The sequence below is a fragment of the Schistocerca cancellata genome, chromosome 2 (assembly GCF_023864275.1).
Source record: "Schistocerca cancellata isolate TAMUIC-IGC-003103 chromosome 2, iqSchCanc2.1, whole genome shotgun sequence".
Taxonomy (NCBI): Eukaryota; Metazoa; Arthropoda; class Insecta; order Orthoptera; family Acrididae; genus Schistocerca; species Schistocerca cancellata.
The window spans coordinates 1,069,403,009-1,069,426,573 of record NC_064627.1 but is presented as its reverse complement, the minus strand read 5'-3'; the positions used below and the strand labels follow the sequence as shown (position 1 = coordinate 1,069,426,573).

At 37.5% G+C, this 23,565-nt stretch overlaps 1 protein-coding gene across 4 annotated transcripts in view; it reads left to right on the top strand.

Moving 5' to 3' along the window:
* Positions 1-23,565, top strand: part of LOC126163067 (RNA-binding protein FUS-like) — a 123,611-nt gene that overhangs the window by 10,253 nt on the left and 89,793 nt on the right. For 3 of the 4 annotated variants that reach the window (XR_007535152.1, XM_049919972.1, XM_049919971.1), the window contains exons 3-5: positions 1,986-2,120; positions 17,096-17,178; positions 22,872-23,070. Coding sequence is in view for 3 of the 4 variants with exons in the window: in XM_049919972.1 (XP_049775929.1) it covers positions 1,986-2,120; positions 17,096-17,178; positions 22,872-23,070 (417 nt within the window). In the remaining variant the exon portion in view is untranslated. The remainder of the gene's footprint in view (positions 1-1,985; positions 2,121-17,095; positions 17,179-22,871; positions 23,071-23,565) is intronic. The other variant, XM_049919973.1, reaches the window with a different exon arrangement.

Genomic DNA, 23,565 nt, shown 5'->3' with positions numbered 1-23,565 from the left:
ACTAGTTTCTGAGACTGTTTGGACATTATAGTTCTTTGAACACTCTAATACAGAGTTAATTTTTGATAAATGCAGGTAATGTATATAGGCTGCTGCAGTAACTAAATCACAAACACTGATTTACTAAAAAATTTTCATAGAGCACGCAGAAACAATGGTAACTTAAGAAAATTCTCAAAAACGCACTTTTACAAATATCTTCTGCAAACTGTTTAAAACAGTTTTCATTAGAAAGACCCTGTTCCAAACCAACTAAAAAAACCTACTTCGTGATGTGAGCATATAAGGCCCCAAAAAGGAACTAGGTGGAGGTGCATTGAAAATGGGTCCATGTTCTGCTGGTACTCACAATAAATCTGATGTCTCTTACTGTATATTAAAATTGTTTAGTGCTACCTGGGGATGACAGTATAAAAGTCCTGATAACTAGGTAGTGAACTTGAAATTCTTTTTATAAAAAGTGAACTAGACTAAGCTACCTAATTAAAATAACTTTCTATTGTCTGTGATTCTAACAATTTGAGGTAATCACACTCGAAAACTGCAATTTCTTGTCTCCTGTCTTATCAATATTTCTTCATAGATATCTGGCCAACACACAACATTTTTAAGTTTTTAGAGCTATTCAGACATTCTCACTTCCTAGTTATTAGGACTTTTGAAATTGTCTTCCCCAGACAGTATCAAACAATTGTAGAGCTTAATAAAAAAAATGTCAGATTAGAGTGCCAGCAGAACATGGCTCATTTTCAATCGAACTCCACCTTGTTGTTCTTGTTAGGGCCTTCCAAGCATGCATTGGAAAACCAAATACAGTTTAGGTTGTTTAGAACATGGGTGTTTTGACAGAAAATGGTTTGAGTTTGCAAAAGACCCCTTTGTAAAACTGGGCCAATAATAGCCATTTTTGGTGTTTTTAGAAAAATCGTTGACTTCATCTTCAATTTGTAACTGTTTAAAGCTGTTGAACAAAATTTTATGATCTAAGTAAGACCATTATTACGGGTGTTTTGTTATTTTTTTGCGAATTTTGCTTCAGATTATCCATGTGCAAATGTTTTATTTCGCCTAAGAGAGTGCAAAAAGTTATACAAGTTTTGTTTCTTTCGAGAAAATATTGCTAGGCATATGTGTAACAAAATACTCAAATGTGCACTGTTGATAACTGTGCTATGGGGTTAAGCAAATTGCTATATCTGCAGAAGTACTGGATTAATGATAGTGACACTTGGAACATGTGTGATCGTTCATACAAAATATCAAAATCTGTGATGGTCATGTGGGAACTTTTGGGCATGAAATTACCCCATAGTGAAATCACCTGCCCCATTGTGGCTCTTGGGCCCGCATGAGGACATTGTTTGCTACTCCTCAATAGCTGAGAGTTTGGCTGCAGAAGAACAGTGAAAGTGCTGTTACCAGATGGATCAAGAGCTAAAGTAGGATGACTATCTGGCATTATTAGGCACTGGTTATAGATGTAAAACTTGTTAGTACTTCTGGCAGTAAAGTTCTTTAGTAAAGCATCTTACTTTTGCTCTGCACAGTGTGCATCAGGCCCATGTCCTATCATGGTGCACACAACTCAGAGTAGTTAAAGCTCTAGGTTAATTTCATATATATGGGGGGGGGGGGGGGGCTTAAAACCTCCACAGTTATAAAGAGCTAAGATTCTGAGCAACTTCTGCAGTGAACTTGGTGGCTAAATTTTGATCTTACAGGAAACCATGTAGCCTTAAGTAATGTTCAGTATGCAAAATAACCCTAATTAAAGGATGTGTGTTGCTTCTTAATAGAACTTTTTTGTGTAAATATTAAAATCATTAGTTTTGCAGATGGTTTCTGCAGTTTTCACATGGAGACAACTTTAAGAACCTATACAGTTGTGTTGTAAGAACATTTGGGTATCATGTGTAAAACAGTAAAATTATTTGCATTCAGTGGTATTCAATAAGAAAGTGTTGAAATGTGGTTTCCTAATATAGTCGTGGAAGAGGAATGATGCGCGGCGGACCCCCGAGTCGAGGTGGCAGGGGAGGACCTCCCTCAAGGGGGGGTAGTAGTATGGGCCGTGGTGGAGCAGATCATGGAGGAGGTAGTGGTGGATTCACACCAGGGAGGTAAGTTCTGTTACATTTTGCAAGGAACATCTAGGATGCTAGTAGGGATTTTAGTATCTCACCTCTTCCTTGCTATTCTTGAACATTGGTGCAAAATTTGTGGTAGATTTGTTGTAAGGAACCAAGGCAAAGTAGTGGTACATAAGCGTTTATTGTGTACTGTGTAGTTTGTGGCAAATGTAGCACCAAGTAATTACTAGTATGATAACATATTACAAACATTTTAATTTATTCATCAGGTTGTCCACTGCAGCAAAGGAGTGAATTGATTGGAAAATTGATATTGAGTATGTCAGCAAATATTGATAAATTTTCATAAAGTTTAAAGTTTCATTGTTCAAGTTTCTTGCCCTTACATTTACTGCCACTGTATACCTCTTTTGCCTGTAGTGAATCATTCTTTCACCACCTTTCACTCTCTCTCCATTAATTTTGTTTTCTTTTAGACTAGTTCTCACCTCGCAGTACTTGACTAATGTTGCCTCTCTAAAGGGTTTCTATTTCAGCATTTATACTCCCTGGAAAAAACCAAAACTGGGAAAAACCCACAATTTTTTATAATTCTGAGAATTTCCCATTGTTTTGGTTTTCAATTAATTTTTTGTAATTTTTGACTGATAAGAACCAATAATCTGATAGGAATTTTACTTTATCCCTCTGCTGCAGAATAATACTACAGCAGTAAAACAAACTACATCAAAACTCGGAAATAACAGCAACAAAACAGTGCACACACAAGCATCTATCAACAGCAAAATGTGTCAAAGACTTTAAGATGAAGACTGCAATACTTCATAACAAAAACTGCTTTCAATGAGAATGATGTAGCAACTGTTAACATTATGTTTGAGCAGTTTACAGCATGCTCACACGCATGTGCAGATGTTGTGTATGGGCAGTGCCTCTCTCTCTTCTGGGTACTTGATGTGTCGCTATTTGCAATATAACCTGTAGCCGCAAGCAGCCAGATGCTATCTGTGCCCAGAAGAAATTTTCTGGCACAACAGTCTTGAGTTGTATTTGGGGGGGAGCGGGGGTAGTCTCCACATGACCCATGTTTACATTTCATGATTTTGCTGTTTTCTCTTCATTCACAACTCTCATGTCAAATGGAAAAAAAATTCTCTGCTTGGGAACCATCAAATTAAGTAAAATAGTTCACATATTTACAGAAAAGTAAAATGTTATTAGCTTATTTTCTGATTTTATTTTATTTCTATGTAATTGGCAGTCGAGCATTATTCATCTTGTGGAACAGTGAAGTTACTTTTGTTAGTTTGTTAAAGAAATTTTATTAATTTTGTATGCAGAGGACGTCAGTTTATTTGAAGTAAAGTGTTTCATTCCGCACTATTTGCTAGTTTCAACTGTTCGCTGAATTTCAAGTGCACATTTTCATCTTCTGGGATGTAAGGCGTTAGGCTCTAATAAAGAACCAACAAGATAATACAGTACTGGTACCCCAAGGAAATTTGCATCCTAAAAACCACACTGAAAAGCTCAAATAAGTTGGGTGCTACTTCATTTTGAATCATAACATACGAATGTGCACTTTGATCCGAATTGTGTATTTAGTATGGTTCACGAAATTCTATTGCTCTGTTCAGTTCAAGGCTAATAAGTAAGCAGATTTGGTCGGTAGTATTCAGTAAAATGTTTTGTTTCAAATATATTGACAGCTGTATATATAATTTATATATTCAAATATATTGACAGCTTTAGCAGAATTTTACATATCTGCCTTCCATGAAACATAGTTTTTCAGTCACAAGACATGTTTCAACATTTGTTAGTTTATGTTTAAATCTTAAATTTACAGAATGCCATTCTTCGATAATGTGAACTTGCAGCACCCAGTGTTTTATTGGTGTAACTCCCCACAAGGCTCTATATTTACTCCTGGAATAGAATATAAACTGCCAGTTTCTTGGCTTCACAAATAACATAAATTTTTACACAGTTTGGAAAAGTCATTAAAAAACTTACTGTTCTTAGTTCTGGTGTATAGAAACAACTTTTAGTTGTATTTCTTCTTTATTTGCAGTGGTATGTGGGTGCTACATAACAGTATTGCGGAATAGAAATTAAAAAATTCTATGTTAATTAAAATAATCACATAGCAAAGTAATTAAGAGTACTTTCAATTAGTTTTGAAATGAATACTATGCCGAGGCCTGTTTTCTTATTTTGCATACCTTATCTGGATGTTGTTGTTGTTGTTGTTGTTGTTGTGGTCTTCAGTCCTGAGACTGGTTTGAATGCAGCTCTCCATGCTACTCTATCCTGTGCAAGCTTCATCATCTCCCAGTACCTACTGCAACCTACATCCTTCTGAATCTGCTTAGTGTATTCATCTCTTGGTCTCCCCCTACGATTTTTACCCTCCACGCTGCCCTCCAATATTAAATTGGTGATCCCTTGATGCCTCAGAACATGTCCTACCAACCGATCCCTTCTTCTGGTCAAGTTGTGCCACAAACTTCTCTTCTCCCCAATCCTATTCAGTACTTCCTCATTAGTTATGTGATCTACCCATCTAATCTTCAGCACTCTTCTGTAGCACCACATTTCGAAAGCTTCTATTCTTTTCTTGTCCAAACTATTTACCGTCCATGTTTCACTTCCATACATGGCTACACTCCATACAAATACTTTCAGAAATGACTTCCTGACACTTAAATCTATACTCAATGTTAACAAATTTCTCTTCTTCAGAAACGCTTTCCTTGCCATTGCCAGTCTACATTTTATATCCTCTCTACTTCGACCATCTTCAGTTAGTTTGCTCCCCAAATAGCAAAACTCCTTTACTACTTTGTCTCATTTCCTAATCTAATTCCCTCAGCATCACCCGACTTAATTCGACTACATTCCATTATCCTCGTTTTGCTTTTGTTGATGTTCATCTTATATCCTCCTTTCAAGACACTGTCCATTCCGTTCAACTGCTCTTCCAGGTCCTTTGCTGTCTCTGACAGAATTACAATGTCATCGGCAAACATCAAGGTTTTTATTTCTTCTCCATGGATTTTAATACCTACTCCGAATTTTTCTTTTGTTTCCTTTACTGCTTGCTCAATATACAGATTGAATAACATCGGGGAGAGGCTACAACCCTGTCTTACTCCCTTCCCAACCACTGCTTCCCTTTCATGCCCCTCGACTCTTATAACTGCCATCTGGTTTCTGTACAAATTGTAAATAGCCTTTCGCTCCCTGTATTTTACCCCTGCCACCTTTAGAATTTGAAAGAGAGTATTCCAGTCAACATTGTCAAAAGCTTTCTCTAAGTCTACAAATGCTAGAAACGTAGGTTTGCCTTTCCTTAATCTTTCTTCTAAGATAAGTCGTAAGGTCAGTATTGCCTCACGTGTTCCAGTATTTCTACGGAATCCAAACTGATCTTCCCCAAGGTCGGCTTCTACTAGTTTTTCCATTCGTCTGTAAAGAATTCGTGTTAGTATTTTGCAGCTGTGGCTTATTAAGCTGATTGTTCGGTAATTTTCACATCTGTGAACACCTGCTTTCTTTGGGATTGAAATTATTATATTCTTCTTGAAGTCCGAGGGTATTTCGCCTGTTTCATACATTTTGCTCACAAGATGGTAGTTTTGTCAGGACTGGCTCTCCCAAGGCCGTTAGTAGTTCCAATGGAATGTTGTCTACTCCGGGGGCCTTGTTTCGACTCAGGTCTTTCAGTGCTCTGTCAAACTCTTCACGCAGTATCGTATCTCCCATTTCATCTTCATCTACATCCTCTTCCATTTCCATAATATTGTCCTCAAGTACATCGCCCTTGTATAGACCCTCCATATACTCCTTCCTCCTTTCTGCTTTCCCTTCTTTGCTTAGAATTGGGTTTCCATCTGAGCTCTTGATGTTCATGCAAGTGGTTCTCTTATCTCCAAAGGTCTCTTTAATTTTCCTGTAGGCAGTATCTATCTTACCCCTAGTGAGATAAGCCTCTACATCCTTATATTTGTCCTCTAGCCATCCCTGCTTAGCCATTTTGCACTTCCTGTCGATCTCATTTTTGAGACGTTTGTATTCGTTTTTGCCTGCTTCATTTACTGCATTTTTATATTTTCTCCTTTCATCAATTAAATTCAATATTTCTTCTGTTACCCAAGGATTTCTAATAGCCCTGGTCTTTTTACCTACTTGATCCTCTGCTGCCTTCACTACTTCATCCCTCAAAGCTATCCATTCTTCTTCTACTGTATTTCTTTCCCCCATTCCTGTCAATTGTTCCCTTATGCTCTCCCTGGAACTCTGTACAACCTCTGGTTCTTTCAGTTTATCCAGGTCCCATCTCCTTAAATTCCCACCTTTTTGCAGTTTCTTCAGTTTTAATCTACAGGTCATAACCAACAGATTGTGGTCAGAGTCCACATCTGCCCCTGGAAATGTCTTACAATTTAAAACCTGGTTCCTAAATCTCTGTCTTACCATTATATAATCTATCTGATACCTTTTAGTATCTCCAGGGTTCTTCCATGTATACAATCTTCTATCATGATTCTTAAACCAAGTGTTACCTATAATTAAGTTGTGCTCTGTGCAAAATTCTACCAGGCGGCTTCCTCTTTCATTTCTTAGCCCCAATCCATATTCACCTACTACGTTTCCTTCTCTCCCTTTTCCTACACTCGAATTCCAGTCACCCATGACTATTAAATTTTCGTCTCCCTTCACTATCTGAATAATTTCTTTTATATCATCATCCATTTCTTCAATTTCTGATCTAGTTGGCATGTAAACTTGTACTACTGTAGTAGGTGTGCGCTTCGTATCTATCTTGGCCACAATAATGCGTTCACTATGCTGTTTGTAGTAGCTTACCCGCATTCCTATTTTCCTATTCATTACTAAACCTACTCCTGCATTACCCCTATTTGACTTTGTGTTTATAACCCTGTAGTCACCTGACCAGAAGTCTTGTTCCTCCTGCCACCGAACTTCACTAATTCCCACTATATCTAACTTTACCCTATCCATTTCCATTTTTAAATTTTCTAACCTACCTGACCGATTAAGGGATCTGACATTCCACGCTCCGATCCGTAGAACGCCAGTTTTCTTTCTCTTGATACCGACATTCTCTTGAGTAGTCCCCGCCCAGAGATCCGATTGGGGGACTATTTTACCTCCGGAATATTTTACCCAAGAGGACGCCATCATCATTTAATCATACAGTAAAGCTGCATGCCCTCGGGAAAAATTACGGCCGTAGTTTCCCCTTGCTTTCAGCCATTCGCAGTACCAGCACAGCAATGCCGTTTTGGTTATTATTACAAGGCCAGATCAGTCAATCATCCAGACTGTTGCCCTTGCAACTACTGAAAAGGCTGCTGCCCCTCTTCAGGAACCACACGTTTGTCTGGCCTCTCAACAGATACCCTCCGTTGTGGTTGTACCTACGGTACGGCCATCTGTATCGCTGAGGCACGCAAGCCTCCCCACCAATGGCAAGGTCCATGGTTCATGGGGTGGGGGGGTTATCTGGATTTTTTGAGGACTAGCTGCTTAAAAAATTTTGGAACCAGATGACATTACTTAAAATTTTACTGGCACGTTTGTGTGATGAGTCTAAGGGTAACACATGCAAAAAGAGACCAGTATGTGTGAAAGCTTTCCTTTTCTTGTAATTCTACTATATCATTTTAAACCATTAACTTTTCCTATGCTTCAGAAACTAACATGCTGTGTTTGGTGTAACTAAAATTTATACTTTTGTAATATTAAAATTTGCAGCATATGTGTTGCTGTTCGAAGATCTTTCAAAAACCCATGGTCCCTCCCTCTCGTGTTTTGTTTCTTAAGTTATCGGAAGTCCTATGCCATTGTATAAAACCTTAACCATTCAAATGACAAGTCTTACAGTTTCAAGGTTAAGTATTGTCACCTAACATAGAAACAGTGTGTTTTCATCTGGGAAATCTGGTAATATCTTTCTTGTCTGCATCCATTTAGCATGGTGTATCTTGTTTTTTATACACTTTGGATGTATTTAATGAGAACAGTATAGTTAGACTGTCATTTGACTCTTTGATTGTGGAATATTAAGTGTGTGCCAAGTATAAGATTCACTCAAGATTCTGTCCCAGGCAGTAATGTATATTGAGGGACAACCCTCCCCTTCTTGAAGCCACTCGCTGTGAAGGTCTTGCAGCTGAGCCTGGAGAGATTTCATCACAACTTCTATTACTTGAAGTTTTGAGGCCGTGCCGCAGGGAATTGTTACCCACACTGCATGTTCTTTGCTATCAGATCCTTAATTTCTTGGTCGAAGTGTTCCATGAAAACAAACCAACATTTTCCTTCTGTTAAGGATAGGCCCTGGTATTCTGTTCCAAATCACCTCAAACCAATCTGGTGCCAGGTCATTTGTCGTCCATATGTTTTCTTGGCATCTGAAGATAAGTCATGCAGGCAGTTTTTCTTTTAGTGTTGTTTTCATGTGAAGAATCAGATATGGTAGAAATTCTATCCACCTGTTAGTGCACCCAAACTTACTGTTACTCTGGCCTTCTCATTGCCAGAACTTTGTATGGGAATACTTTCAATGCCCATGCCCTTCACATTAACCAAAATAAACAGGCTTCTGGTCACTTATGGCCTTACGGTGTAGCAGATAGTCGTGATGTTTCTTTAGATTGGTTGTGATGCTAAATAGTTTCACATTGTATGCCGTGTGAAGTTGCTGAGTGCGTCATGAGTAGTCATGTGAGCCCCACTCCCACCAGACCAGACAGTACATGATTTGAATTCTGTGATGTATGAAGGTGTAGAAATTTATCTCCGTCTTCATTCAGAATTCGCATCAATTATCAGTACCTGCTATTTAAGATTCCTACAACACTGACAATAATAGCAAAGTGCTCCTTATAAATGAATCGGCAGAAGTCTTGCAACTTCGAATTAAAACTAGCTAACTTAAAAAAATCAGCATTGCTGTAGACCAGTGGTAGCTTTGGCACTGTTATTAAAGCTAGTGTTTCATTTGTTGTGTCATGGTGCAAGTTTTCTGAGAGATAATCCTTTGTTAGTGTCAGTCTGTCCCTTGGGCTGAAGTCTAGATCAGAGAAACAACCCCTCACACTAGTATGTCTCTAATGCTCACAGGTTAGGAAGAAATCAGTTTGTGGGTAGCCAATAGAATGATAATCTTACTTAGTATGTTTCACATATATACTGACAGTAGCTGACACAGACAGTAATCTTAAACTCTGCCTGTAACCTGTTACCAAAGCTGCATCTGTAACTGTGAGATGTCTATATTAAGATATTGTGAAAGATAAAAATGTTATCAACAGCAATAGTGTTATCTGTGAATGAATGCAAGATGACCCTGTATTTTTCAAATTATGGAATTTGCGAAGAGCTTGCCTTACAATTGTATTTCGGGAAAAAGCTTGCCTTACAATGGGGTAAACACTGTGTACAGTTTTGGGATACTTCGGCATTAGATTGTACTAAAATAATTGCTTCAGTGGAAGAGTGAGGATGATGGCATTGAAGGGCCCAGATTTATAATCTTAGTAGCTATTACCACCTGACCTAAGCTTCACCTAGATAGCAAAATTAGTGCTCTCTCTCTTTGACAACTAAATACTGAATTTATATAAATTTGTGCCTTGTTGAACATTTAAAGTAATAAGTCTCTTAAAAAAATAATAAACTACAATGATGTAGACTTTGTGCCTAACTTCAGGTTCTAGATTATTTTGTCTTTGTCTTACACTGGAAGGTAATTTGTAAGGTAAGGTTACTTGTCCTGTGTGTAGTGAAATTCTGAAGGATCATTTGTTCACGATGCCTCACATATTGTGTGTTTACAGCAAAAGGTTACTTTTAGTCAGTGGTTATTGTAAACTGATGGACATTTGATGTGCCAAACTGATATGATGATTCTGATGACGAGACTGAGGTCACGTGTTTGGTATGTGTATTGCTGGTGTCGAAGTTCTTTTGGCACCAGTATTTCCTATTACTGAACACTGTGTCTCTGCTGTTAATGGCAATCTGATCAGTTATATATAAATTGGCGAAACCCTGTACATTTTCAATTTTGTGGGATAAATTAATAAGTTATAATTCATATCATGTCACCCTATTATTTAAGTGAAAATATGCCAGTGTAATTCGTTGTCTGTATGGTGTTCTAAGAAACAAAAAGAAGGTATGCTACTGTTATTCATGAGGTTTAGATCTAGTACATGCTTGGTAGCAAAATCATTGTATCATTGGATAAGATTCACTTTCTTCTTGGAGGCAGTGGTAAAGCAGGCAAACCATGCAGCTTCACTTGTTTTCAAAATTCGGTTAAGTACTACAATGGTAGATCCTTGTCTGCTGGGAGAATATGATGGAGTCATCAGCTTTTAGGGAACATAGAGCTTGGAATTCTGCACAGAACTCTTTTTCTTCTGAGGAAGGGTAGTGAAGCACTGCTGGATGTGTGGAATTTCGTTTAGGTACACTGATAACTGTACCATATAGACTCGCGGTGAGGCCGACCTGCTAATATTCCTTGAATCTATGAATACCTTCTTCCAATTAAATTGCACAGGGTCCTATTCTGAATCCCATATCACTTTCCTTGACGTTGATCTCGCCCTCAACTGAGGCCAGCTACACACTTCCATCCACACCAAACATATCAACAAATGACAATACTTACATTTTGACAGTTGCCATACTTTACGTGTCAACCATTCCCTCCCATACAGCCTTGGCATCCAAAACGTATTTGTTCAGATGTAGACTCTTTACAGTAATACACCACCATTCTCACCACAGCCATAACTGCATGTAATTACCCAACCAGCCTAGTTAAAGAACAGATTTCCTGGCTCATCACATCCAAACCTGGTACTGCTGATCCCTCCAAGAAACAACTTCGGAGCACACCATTGGTGACTCAGTGTTATCCTGGTCTGGAATGTGTTAATTAACTACTTCGACAGGGCCATGAATTCCTAAAATCATGCCCTGAAATGAGATCCATCCTAAATTTTTGCTAATCACACCTAAAATAGCTTACCGCTGTCCTCCCAATCTCCACAAAATTCTTGTCAGACCCTGTGCTGCTTCTGCAGCCATCTCCCTGCCCTATAGCTCCTGCCCACGTGACCATCCATGCTGCAAGCAGGGTGTATACGACCAGGGAATTTTTTCATCCGGGAATTTTTCGGAATTCCGGGAATTTTTCATTGTTTTAGCTTTCAGTTCAATTTTTGTAATTTTGACTGCAGAATAGATTCTCTAGCAAAGAATGTTATTATATCCTGCTACTGGAGAACGATACTGCAACAATAAAATATAAACGAGAGGGAAAAAATAAAACTTTAGTGGCAAAGGAAATGTGCAATTTACGACAACAAAAAACCGTGCACGCACAAGCGTCTGCAAATAGCAAATATATGTCAAATGCCGTAAGGCGCAGACTGTAATTCTTCGTAACAATAAACTGCTTGCTATGAGCATGACGTCACAACTGTTCACATTAGGTTCGTTTGACCAATTGCCAGCGGTCTGTTGCGCATGCGCATTTGACTCACGTATTAAGCAGTACCTTCTCCCGCTACTTGAAGTTTGGCTGTTAGCTGTATCGGTAGTAGCAGCAAGCAGCCAGATGCAAACAAGAAAAATTTTTCTCGCGCGGCCTAGCTGCCAGATTCACGCTTGCACAGAGTTGTCTGAGTTGTAGTGGGGAGGAGGTTAACCTCCACGTTAGCCGTGTTAACGTTAAGTGATTTCGCAGCTTCTCTTTGTGTACAGCTCCCATGTCAAATGAAAACAAAACGGATTTTTGTGGCCGGGAGCTATCAAGCGAATTAAAGTACATTCACATAATTACGGAGGGCAAAAATATATTATTAATTTCAGTTTTCTGATTTTATTTTGTTTCCAAGTTAGTAGCAGTCAAGCATTTGCAGAACAGTGAAGTTCTTTTTACAAGTTTGCTAAAGAAATTTTGCTTTATTAATCTTTCCGCCGAGGCAATCATTTTATTTGAAACGAAGTGTTTCGTTCTACAGTATTGGCTAGTTCCAACTGTTCGCAGAATTTCAAGTGCACATTATCATCTTCTGCCATATATGGCATTATGCCGTAATAAAGAACCAAGAATGAGATCGTAGAGTACTGGTACTCCAAGAAAATTTACATCCCAAAAACCACACTGCAAAACTTCAGATGGGACCTACTTCATTGTGAATCTGGAAAAAGCCAATTTGCACTTCAAGCCGAATTATGCATTTTAGTATGGTTTACGAAATTCCGATGCTCTTTGGAGTATCCTCTGATGCACTGTTTCTTTTAGGGTGTAATGTAAGCTCTATTAGTGCTTTATACACACGAACATACGGGCTTCCTACACCACTGCAGTTGCACACGCACAATAATGCCTGTTTTCTGGTGCTCTCTGGCAACTGGTAAATTGAACCTATTTCTAACAGTCTCCAGATAGTATTAAGAACGGTAGTTAGAAAAGCGTTACTTTCAAAGTAAATTTCTTTTTACGCAAGATGAATTGTTACGTGTGAGAAAGTGGGATGGACATCTAAATTAGAGCGTTTGAAACTGAACAGTTTGAGGACCAGCCACTTACAAGAATTTGGAGCCGAGACATTTATGTCATAATTTTAAATTTTTCTAGCACATTTGTGTGATGTGTCTTAAAGTATAACACATGCAAAAAAAATCAATATTACATGTGAAAGCTTAGGTTCTGTTGTACATTAATGTAAACCGTTAACTTTTCCTCTTGCGTGTTCGCACCATGTAACCAGTGATCTTGCTATTGGCTGACTATAACACGTGTCATATGCTCTGAATAGCTGCTGTCATCGGCTGACGAGATCTCGTGGCTTGAGATATGACTCGCTTACAAAAGAACATCGCAACCTCGGTTTCAACGCTCCGGAAACTAACGCCCTGTGTTTGGTGCAATTCGCATTTATAATTTCGTAATACGAAAATATGCAATGTATATTTTGCTGCAAATCAAAGGTCTTCCCAAAACTTCTCTCTCTCTCTCTCTCTCTCTCTCTCTCTCTCTCTTTTATTATTATTATTATTATTATTATTATTATTATTATATTAAAAGTCTCTACAAAACTTCTTTGCCCCGTCTTTTCTTTTTTTTTTTTTCCGGGAAGTTCTATGTGATTGTATAAAACGTTAACCATTCAAAGGATTGATAAGTTTTACAGTTCCGAGGGAAAATCTACGGAAAACCTACTGTCACTTAGAACAGAAAAAGTGTATTTTCGCCTGGGAAAAAGCATATTTTTTAAACAGGATATCCGGGAGAAATCCTGGAATAATCCGGGAATTTTATTTTTTTTTTCCTTGTCCCCGTATACACAGTGTGCGAGACTTGCCTTATCCATCCTCCTACCATCATCTCTAACAGCCCTGTGACTGGCAAGACATATTATCAAGTGGAGAGCCACCTGAGAAATGACATCTATCATATACAAGCTGTTATGTAAACACTGTTTGGCCTTCTACATGGGCATGACTACCACAAAGTTATCAATTAGGATGAATAGGCATAGGCAGAGGGTGTATACTGGCAACTCTCAATATCCTGTTGCAGAGCATGCTTTACAACATGACATTCCTGATCTTAGCATGTATATCTCCACACATGCCATCTGGATTTTTGCCCCAGACAAGAGTTTCTCAGAACTCCGCAGGTGGGAACTAGCACTAAAACATGTCCTTGCCTCTCACCTTAATTTATGTTAATTTCATCCTTCTCAACATTTCTTCACTGTCCACCATTCCACTCCCACCACTGTTACATACAATGCACTTAGCTTTTCACTGTTACTAACACATGCATGATGTTCAAGCAGTAACCTCTGTCGGCATATTACATTGTCTTCCACATTTAAGCTTTCCAGTTTTCAAATCTTGTCAGATGCAGTCCACAGCAATGTCTTTCCTTCTCATCCTGTATGGGAAGCCTCCCCTGACCTGCCGTTCTGGGTGACTTTCCCAAAATCTACCCCTTTTCTTAGGTCTCTTACAGTCCTTTTCCTTCACCCCTCTTCCTTCCCCCTTCAACCCTTTTGCCTGAAAGAGTGTGTGTGTGTGTGTGTGTGTGTGTGTGTGTGTGTGTGTGTGGCCGTCACGAGGTGCGTAGATACTCTATTGATCCCATTAAATAATTTTGTCAATAATTTTTTTCATGGTAACCATACATGTGTTAATTTTAATTACTGAAAAAGTACTTTAAGCTGTCTTGACAATTGCAAGTTTTTTGATGAATAAAACAGTCATTTAGCAAGGTGTTTATCAGGCATCAGTCATACTATTGTTTCGGAAGCTCTAGTTTTTGAAATTTTTCTCCAATTTGTGTGAATTGCAGCATTGTAAATTGGTGTATTACGGTATCACTGGCAGGGCTGCAAAATGGTTTGTGTTGTATCTAACAGGAAACAAAGGGTGTCATTGTGAAATACCAGTGCAGTAAGCAGTCTCTTCATCTGCTTGGGAATTAATTAAATGTGGTGTTCCTCAACATTCCATCTTGGGTCTCTCGTTTTCTTATGTGTACATTAATTGTCTCTTGTCTTTTACATTGTCAGATGCTAAATTTGTTTTGTTTGTGGATGATGCAAACATTGCAATAAGTATCAAATCAAGTACAGATTTAGAAATAGATGCTAATCAAATCCTCACTAACATTAATAAATGGTTTAAAGCTAATTCACTGTCATGAAACTTTGAAAAGACCCATTACATGCAGTCCAGAACCTGTAAGAGATTTACTTCCAGCTTGTATATAACATGTGAAGACAAGCAGTTTGAAGAGGTTGACAGTGTTAAATTTCTGGGATTACAACTCGATAATAAATTCATTTGGAAAGGGCATACCATAGAATTGCTGAAGAACCTAAACAAGTCTGTATTTGTGGGGAGAATTGTCAGATGTAGAAGATAAAAACCATAAAACTTGCATACTTTGCTTGCTTTCATTCTGTTGTCATATGTGATCATATTCTGGGGTAACTCATCTAACCAAGCAAAAGTTTTTAGCATGCAAAAGTGTCCAGTAATAATCATTTGTGATGTAAGTTCAAAAACATCATGTAGAAACCTTGCTTCTCAGTATATTTATTCCTTAATGAAATTTGTTTGTTCCCTTTCATTTACTTTACGGTTATGAATATTCTGATGTGTCCCTAATCAGGAAGACAAAGGGCAAACTCATTCTCGAAATTAAATGGGATCATTTAACCTGAAGTTTTACTTACACAAAAATACTTTGCAGCAGTTAAAAGTAAGGTTCCTCAGTATCTGTGAAACCAACCAAAGGAAACTACCCAATGACTGATGTGCATGCTATTTCTAACAATTCGATTTTATGCTAAAGTAAGCTTCAGATGGCAGTTTGTGATCTGCTTATAACAGATGCAGAAACGGCTTGGAGAGCTGTACACAAGATAACAGGCTGCATTGCCTCACTGAATAAACAATCTATCAACATGCTTCCAAAAAATTGCTGGGACAACCCAGCATGATTTTTATCAAATATTGAGTTTCCTGGTGTTTTAGTGCTATTTGGTGCACCCATATCTCCATCAAATCTCCTGGTGCCAAAAGTGGAAAGACATTTTGAAATATTCGTGGATGGTTTCATTAACTGTACAAGGAATGTGATGCTCAGCTAAACCACTCTCTTAAAATGTACATGAAGTGCCACATATGACATCAGAATGAGAATCTGCTTACAAAGAAATCCCAATAGCAACAGAAAATGAAGCTAACAGGACTCACATTGCAGAATTCATTAAGTGTGTTTACATAAAAAGTTGGTCTTTTTCTTGTTGGCCATAGTAACTTTATTGGTTCTTTTGCATTCTGTTTTCTGTATTGGCACAATGTGGTTTCCAGCAACAAACTCCTTTTTTGTATGGGGAGAACTTTCAGGAGCACCCCTTTTTTCTGCTTCTGTTTCCTCCATCTTTCTTACATGACACCTACAATGTAAGAGTAACGATTGTGTTCGAAGCATAATAATCTTGTCAACAGCTGATTCTAGTGGTATTGCCAAGCATTTTTCAGTCTAACTTAGATCAGCCTGTGGATCCAAATGTAATGTTCTGCAACATAGCAGAGCCTTGGATGGAGTTAAATTTCTGAATTAATGTCAAAATTGCTGTTTGGATGTTAGTGTGTACACAGTCGGCCCTTAATGTTGAAATTGTTTTTTCCCCTACCAAATAATTTTATTATAGGGGAGTGTAATAGAAAATTTAAGACACATGATTTTGTATTAGCCAGCCACAGAATAGCTCTTTAGAAAGAGAATAGTGTACTCTACCCATCTGCTCAACCATAGGAAATAGCCACATAACCTTTCTTAGAAACCGTGGCCGCATCATTGCTGCTAATCTCAGCCTTTACAAAACTTTTCAAGTTCTTCCCAATATGGCATATAGCTGTGTGGTGATCTTTTTTATAAAATAGTCGACAATGTCCTGGTTGGGTGTATGCATGCACACCTCTGCCCACCATACTTTGAGCTGTTGACCTCATAATGTAGAGTTAAATTTATTTTCAAATGCTCTAAAATGTTGCATCTTTTCGATCTTAATTATTATGCATATTTTGACATGTTACTTCGAAGATTGTAGTAAAACTGACAAGATGATTCAGATGAGACTGAGTAGATAGTTTCAGTACAAGGGTTGATGTTCCGAAGTTCTAATGCCTTTGATATTCCCTGGTATTGAATGTGAGCCCTGATTTTTGTTGGTAGTCTGGTCAATCTTTAGGACAGCAGCATATTCAAAAGTTAGTTGGTAAACATACTTTTTATTGTAATTAACATATAAAATCTTTGAAGATGAGAGATGACAGGTTTACCAAAAAAATCATGTTTAAGACATTGTCGTAACAGCTCAGCCACAAATTTTGTTACATTGATTGTATGTTATTAACGGTTGTTTCAGGGGCAGAGGTGGTATGGGAACAAGAGGCCGTGGTGAATTCGGTTCTAGAGGTGGTGGTGATGGAAGAGGAACTTTTACAAGAGGTATGTATGGTGCTTCGACAATTCATTGTAACTGTTCATTTTTTTGCCCTAAATACACATTTCAGTTATTAGCGAAGATCTGACACTAGTATATTAGTATTAATGATCAGTAAACTTCAAATTTAAAAAGCAAAAGAAATTGTGTAATGCAGTAAGTCACCTTAACATGTATGTTTATTGTTTGAATTTGGGATTTTCAGAACCTACAGTAAAAGTAAATGTTGCTCAACAAACATTAACTGTTAAATGATTGCATAGATGAGCAGACACCATTCAGTGTCTCATTAAGAATATAGAATGTCACCTTACAAATAAACGTTGTCCCAGTAAAATACTTCGAAGGAACATTAGTTACTTGGGGAAGGGCAGAAGTTTTGATATGCAAGCAACTGTGGAGTTTTCGGCCACTGAAATGAACAATTTAAGCAAAAATGTCAAATATGGATTTAAAAGTACGATTGGAGGTAAGGGGCTCATAAGAATGATTTCAGGCAGCTAATTGTATTGAGCTGTTGATTCATTTCATGATTTATTTGGTGGGCTTTGGGCCAGTAGTTTGGAAGTGTGGATATGTTTGTAACCCTTGCCCAATACTATTTTGAAACTCTAAACATCCTCATCATCTTTCAGTTTATATCCATAATTTACTACCTTTATAAGTTTCTGTAGTTTAATCTGCAGTTCGTAAACAGGGAATGTGCCAGGCCACATCTGCGACTAAATGTTCTGTAGATTGAAATCTGGTTTCCAAATCTCAAGTTTTAGCACTGTATTTTTCATTTGAAACATCCTGACGAGGTTTCTTCTATGTGTAAAATTTTCTTTCCTGTTTCTTAAACCAAATGCTGCTCAGTGTGAATTTCTGCCAAGCTGTTTCCCTTTCTATCCTTTTTCGCCAGCGTGCCCATTTTTTTCTTCTGCTACCTACTTCCAGTCCCCATCGTAAGTAAATTTCATCCTTACCCATATCTTTTCTTTTAAGTCATTGTACAGTGTAAAGTATTTTTGTATTCATATATGGAACCAAAGTGTACCACTGTAATTGGTGCTGGCTTTGTAACCTATCTTGGCTATGATGTGTTCACTGTGCTGTTCATAACCCATCCACATATCTACTTTCTTTTGTTTCATCAGAAATTCTGTTCTTTGTCACCTAATTCAACTAAATCCCACTACATATAACTTCAACACAGCCATTCTCATATTCTGTAGATAATCAGATTTGTTTTTGCTGAAAACATTTGCCTCGTTAGGCCCCACCCAGAGATCTGAATTGCTGATTATTTCATCCAAGAAGATTCTATCTGAATCTGACAGTAGAGGTGCATTTTTCTCTTGATTTCAGCTGACAACAGTACCAACATAATAATACCAAATTGATCCATGTCGAAAGGCCAGATCAGTTAGTGACACAATTATTAAAGAATCAGTAAAAAGCCATTAATATCAAAGTTTTTCTGAGATCTGTACATTTTTTCTCAGAATGCCTAACAGGCAAGATATTAAATTTGAAGTGAAAGTAATCAAACCAAAGAGCTCTATTCATATTACAAAACTAAAGCTGTTTATTTACTATTTAAGGATATATTTCACCATCAAGTCTTGTAACATACATGATAAATCATTTAGTGTACAGGAGGCTCGTCAAGCTAATAACTATAATAGATTATATGTAGAATACAACATTTACTAGACCTGTGAAATATCTTTATATATATATATATATATATATATATATATATATATATATATATATATATATATATATATATATATATATATATATATATTAGAGGGAAACAATCCACGTGGGAAAAATATATTTAAAAAGAAAGATGATGAGACTTACCAAACAAAGACTTACCAAACAAGAGCGCTGGCAGGTCGATAGACACACACACAAACAAACATACACACAAAATTCGCATAAGCACTCAAGAAGTCCATTATGGACTTCTTGAGTGCTTATGCGAATTTTGTGTGTATGTTTGTGTTTGTTTGTGTGTCTATCGACCTGCCAGCGCTCTTGTTTGGTAAGTATATATATATATATATATATATATAATGAGACTTGCCAAACAAAAGCGCTGGCAGGTCGATAGACACACAAACATACACACAAAATTCTAGCTTTCGCAACCGACGGTTGCCTCGTCAGGAAAGAGGGAAAGACAAAAGGATTTGGGTTTTAAGGGAGAGGGTAAGGAGTCATTCCAATCCCGGGAGCGGAAAGACTTACCTTAGGGGGAAAAAAGGACAGGTATACATTCGCGCGCACACACACACACACACACACACAAAATTAATTTTTATCCTGTTGAAATGGTCAGATCATCATTAAAAAATTCATAATAGCATTTTTTTTCTTTTTACTGAATCAGTCTGTCTTTTTAGAAAATTTGTCTTTTTTAACTGATTGTATATTTCCATCCCCATATATTGTGGGGTCTCTGCAAAAAGATTCTGTGTATAGGAAGCATGATACTTTCTTTGTTTGTAGTTTCATATATGTGCCAGATGTTATTTGAAGTAGACAATAGTGGATTAATATTTGTGAAAAGAATTATTTTGTATAAATACAGTAATGGAGCAGTTACTATGTTTAGGTCTTGTAATTGTTGCCGACAAGATTCTCGTGGCTTTGTGCTACACATGTTCTTTTTTCTGTAAAGCTAATATTCTTTACAAATTGCTGGCATTTCCCCTGAAGACAATGCTGTATCTCAGTATTGCCTCAAAGTAGCTATGGTATACTACCTTTCTCGTGTCTATGGCAGTGACATTGGCTAAGATTGACATAGCAAATGTCAGGCTGTTCAATTTATTTTTTAAATAGTGTACATGTGAAGACTTTTAGATTTCTGTCCAACTGCAGTCCTGAGAATGTAACACATTCTGCTTTGTGTAGTTCCAGACTCTTGCTCATTATTCGAATATCATTTATTTTTGACTATTTTATCTTGAAATGCATAAGCTGTGTTTTTTAAATTAGTTTTAGGCCATTTAAATGGAACCACGCATCTAGATTTGTAGAGTTCGACATTTTCGGGAATTTCTTGTGCATTCTTATTTTTTGTTGGTACCGATGTGTCATCAGCGAATTAAAACTGGTATTTATGAAAGAAAAAAAAATTGGGCCTTGAATTGGTGCTTGTAGTACCTCCTTGAGATAGTTCTCCATTTCGAGTAGTATTTTCCTTTGATGTTATGACTACCCTTTGCTGTCTCTTTGTCAAATATGACTTTGGAAGCCAAATTGATTTTTTTGAGTGTTTAAGTTTGTGACAAATTGTGGATGTGTATTGCAATGATCATAATACTGTTATTTAATATACTTAATGATAAAGACCAGATACGAAAATGTTCAGAACTAATAAGTTTGTCAGAATTGACGGTTAAAGCTCTAACTTATGGAAGTTAGGCAGTAAATTGTATTAATATAATTGAAAAAATATGTTGGGGTTGTCAGCAAATAAGTGGTACGATACTTTTATAGTGTAAGCAGTTACAGTCCGTCAGTCATTGTTGGTTTTCTGTAGGTGTTCTGTCACTTGTTAAGTTTGGCAGTGTTTGCTGAACTCCCATCATTATTCTCCTACACTGTATTGTTAACTTAAATCCTATGCTACTGCCAAAATACGTTCTTGCACATCTGTGTACTGCAAAATTCTAAATTACTGGATCGTTCATTGAAGGTGCCGTAAATATTATGGGATGACATTAATACATGACTTCTAATGTAAGGCAGTGGTTATCGTGCATTGATATGATACTTAATTTGCTTTTGGCAAACTGACATGATGATTCTGATGACGAGACTGAGTTCACTTGTTCGGTATGTGTTTTGCTGGTGTTGAAGTTCTTTTGGCACCAGTATTTGCTATTACTGAACATTGTGTCTCTGATGTCAATGGCAATCTGATCAGTCACGTGCAGAGCTCCTCGTAAGTCTCCCGACTTATCAAGAATTTCAGTATTTTATATTTGTTCCAAATTTCGTTAGTAATACGGTGGGTCACTTCTCATGTCTCATAAACTTGTATAAAATGTTTTCTAATAAGTCTATTCAGTTTTCAAAATTACTGACCACTTCCAAAAATTTCCCATACCTAATTAAGAAATGACAATTTTGTATTATTTGTGGAAAAGTTAAATGCAGGAAGATAGTGCAATGGATCAAAGAATTGGAGTAACTTATTGTATGGCACAGAAAGTGAAAATTTGAGCAGCACAATGAGAAGTAGACTGTTGGCTGTTAACACTTTGCCAACCGGCAACACCACAGTGGTGTCGTGCATGAAATAGCGGCCAGTGGCTGGCGACACCACAGTGGTTTCGTGAGCATAGTATCGTGCAGTGGCTGGTGACAGCACTTCAGTATCTTTTCATTCTGTTTGTGTTTTGTTTAGGTAACAAGAAGTTACACACGTCAACAAGTTTTTTGTTTTTATAAGTACTTGTGCACTTTCATCATGGCAGACAAGAGACGATACGATTATTTACGATGAATGTGCGGACGTCTTGTCTGACGTTCCGGACGACTTGGCTGATTGGGAAGAAGACACTGGATATCAAAAAAAATGAAAGAGGAGCAGAATCGTCGGAAGATAGTGAAAGATGTCCAAGAAGTATTCTGCAAACGCTATGGTTGCCAACTGATTCGGATGAATCAGATGAAGAAGACAATGATTTACTGAGGACCAGTAATAAAATTGAAGGATCTCTGGGTCCACACACATTACCCAAAGATACAGAGTGATGTGGATATCCTAGAATTATATATTGGGAACGATCTATTTGAACATATTAGCAATGAAACCAACAAGTTTTACAGTCCAAATTACAGTAGAAGGAAACTGGATAAAAAAATGCCCAATTTGTTGACGTTACGGGACCTGAACATAGAAAATGATTTGGGCTTGCTGCCCTTACGGGAATTGTTAAAAAGCAAGAATCGATAATTACTGGTAAACGAATCCATTGATAGACACACCGATATTTTGCAAAATGATTTCCCACAACCGATTCAGACAAATATTATCATTTTTACATTTTTCCAACAACAGTAAACCGGATAATGCCGACTGGCTTTTCGAAGTGCAATTCGCAAATCATTATTTTTCCAAAAAATTTAAAGAAACGCTTAATCTGAGTCAAAACATCTCAATTGATGAAGAAATGATCTGTGGCGTGGACAGTTAAATTTTGAATTTTACAATCTGTCGAAAATTACGAAATATGGCATACTCATTCGGATGCTGTGTGATTAGAGTACGGGATACATTTCCTCATTCAAGGTGCTAGGCAACCTTTAGCAAAAACAGTGATGGAACTAATGACACCTTCTTATGGAAAGTGGCATCACCTATACATGGATAATTATTATAACAGTGTAGAACTTGCAGAGAAGTTACTTGAAAAGAAAATTAGAGTTTGTGGAACGATATGAAAAGACAGAAGATTTCCGGAAAAGTTAAAGTGCACAAAAGTCAGTGTGTTTGAAGCTTGTCATCAACAGAAATGTGACAACATTGTGCCAATCTGCTGCTCAGTGCCTCCTCTGTTATGCATACCAATCTATCCTAACTCATGTTGTTATTCCATCCCAGCTTTTACTTTGTTATGTGAAAAGTTGTACATGCTTTGCTACACGTATTAAATGGATTGACCTGAAATAATTATCCTCTTTCTAGGAAGAGGTAGAGGAATGGACCGCGGTGGAAGAGGACGTGGTGGCTTTGATAGGGGTGATAGAGGTGGGAGAGGAGGTGGTGACAGGTATGGTGGACCTCCAGGTAAGAGAGGAGGTATGAGCCAAGGAGGCCCAACACCAAAGCGTGGCAGATTTGATGGAGGTCCAGGGGCTAATGGATACATGACACATCCTCCAAGGTAAGAAAATTTTAGTTAACTTGTCAGATGGAGTTTGTGCACTGAAGAGTCCTGAAACATTCTTGGCTATATTTAAGAATGTCATGGTATCAAGACTACCACTATGCAATTTTGTGTGCACTGTACCACAAATTTTAAGAATGAGTGAAATCATTTATATGTCTTGGGCTTTATAGTTCGTTGGATCATTAATAGTGGTTATGCCAGAAATATAGAACTGAAACATTTGAATTGGGGTCACTTACGAGCACTTCTAGTGGAGGATGAAGACTGATGCAACTATTAATCATTTGAGATGCTGTGCAAATGAAGTTTTTGTTGATGTGTTGAGAAAACCGTTTTAGTTCCATCCCTTGTAACCAGTATGGAAATATTGCTGTTAGTCGGTGGTTTTAAGTAATAGTGGCATTATAGTATCGGTTGATTTTACTGCAGGTAAATAGTACCATTCCAGTAACTAGTTTGGTTAATTGGTGCTTTTAAGTTTTATCCTTC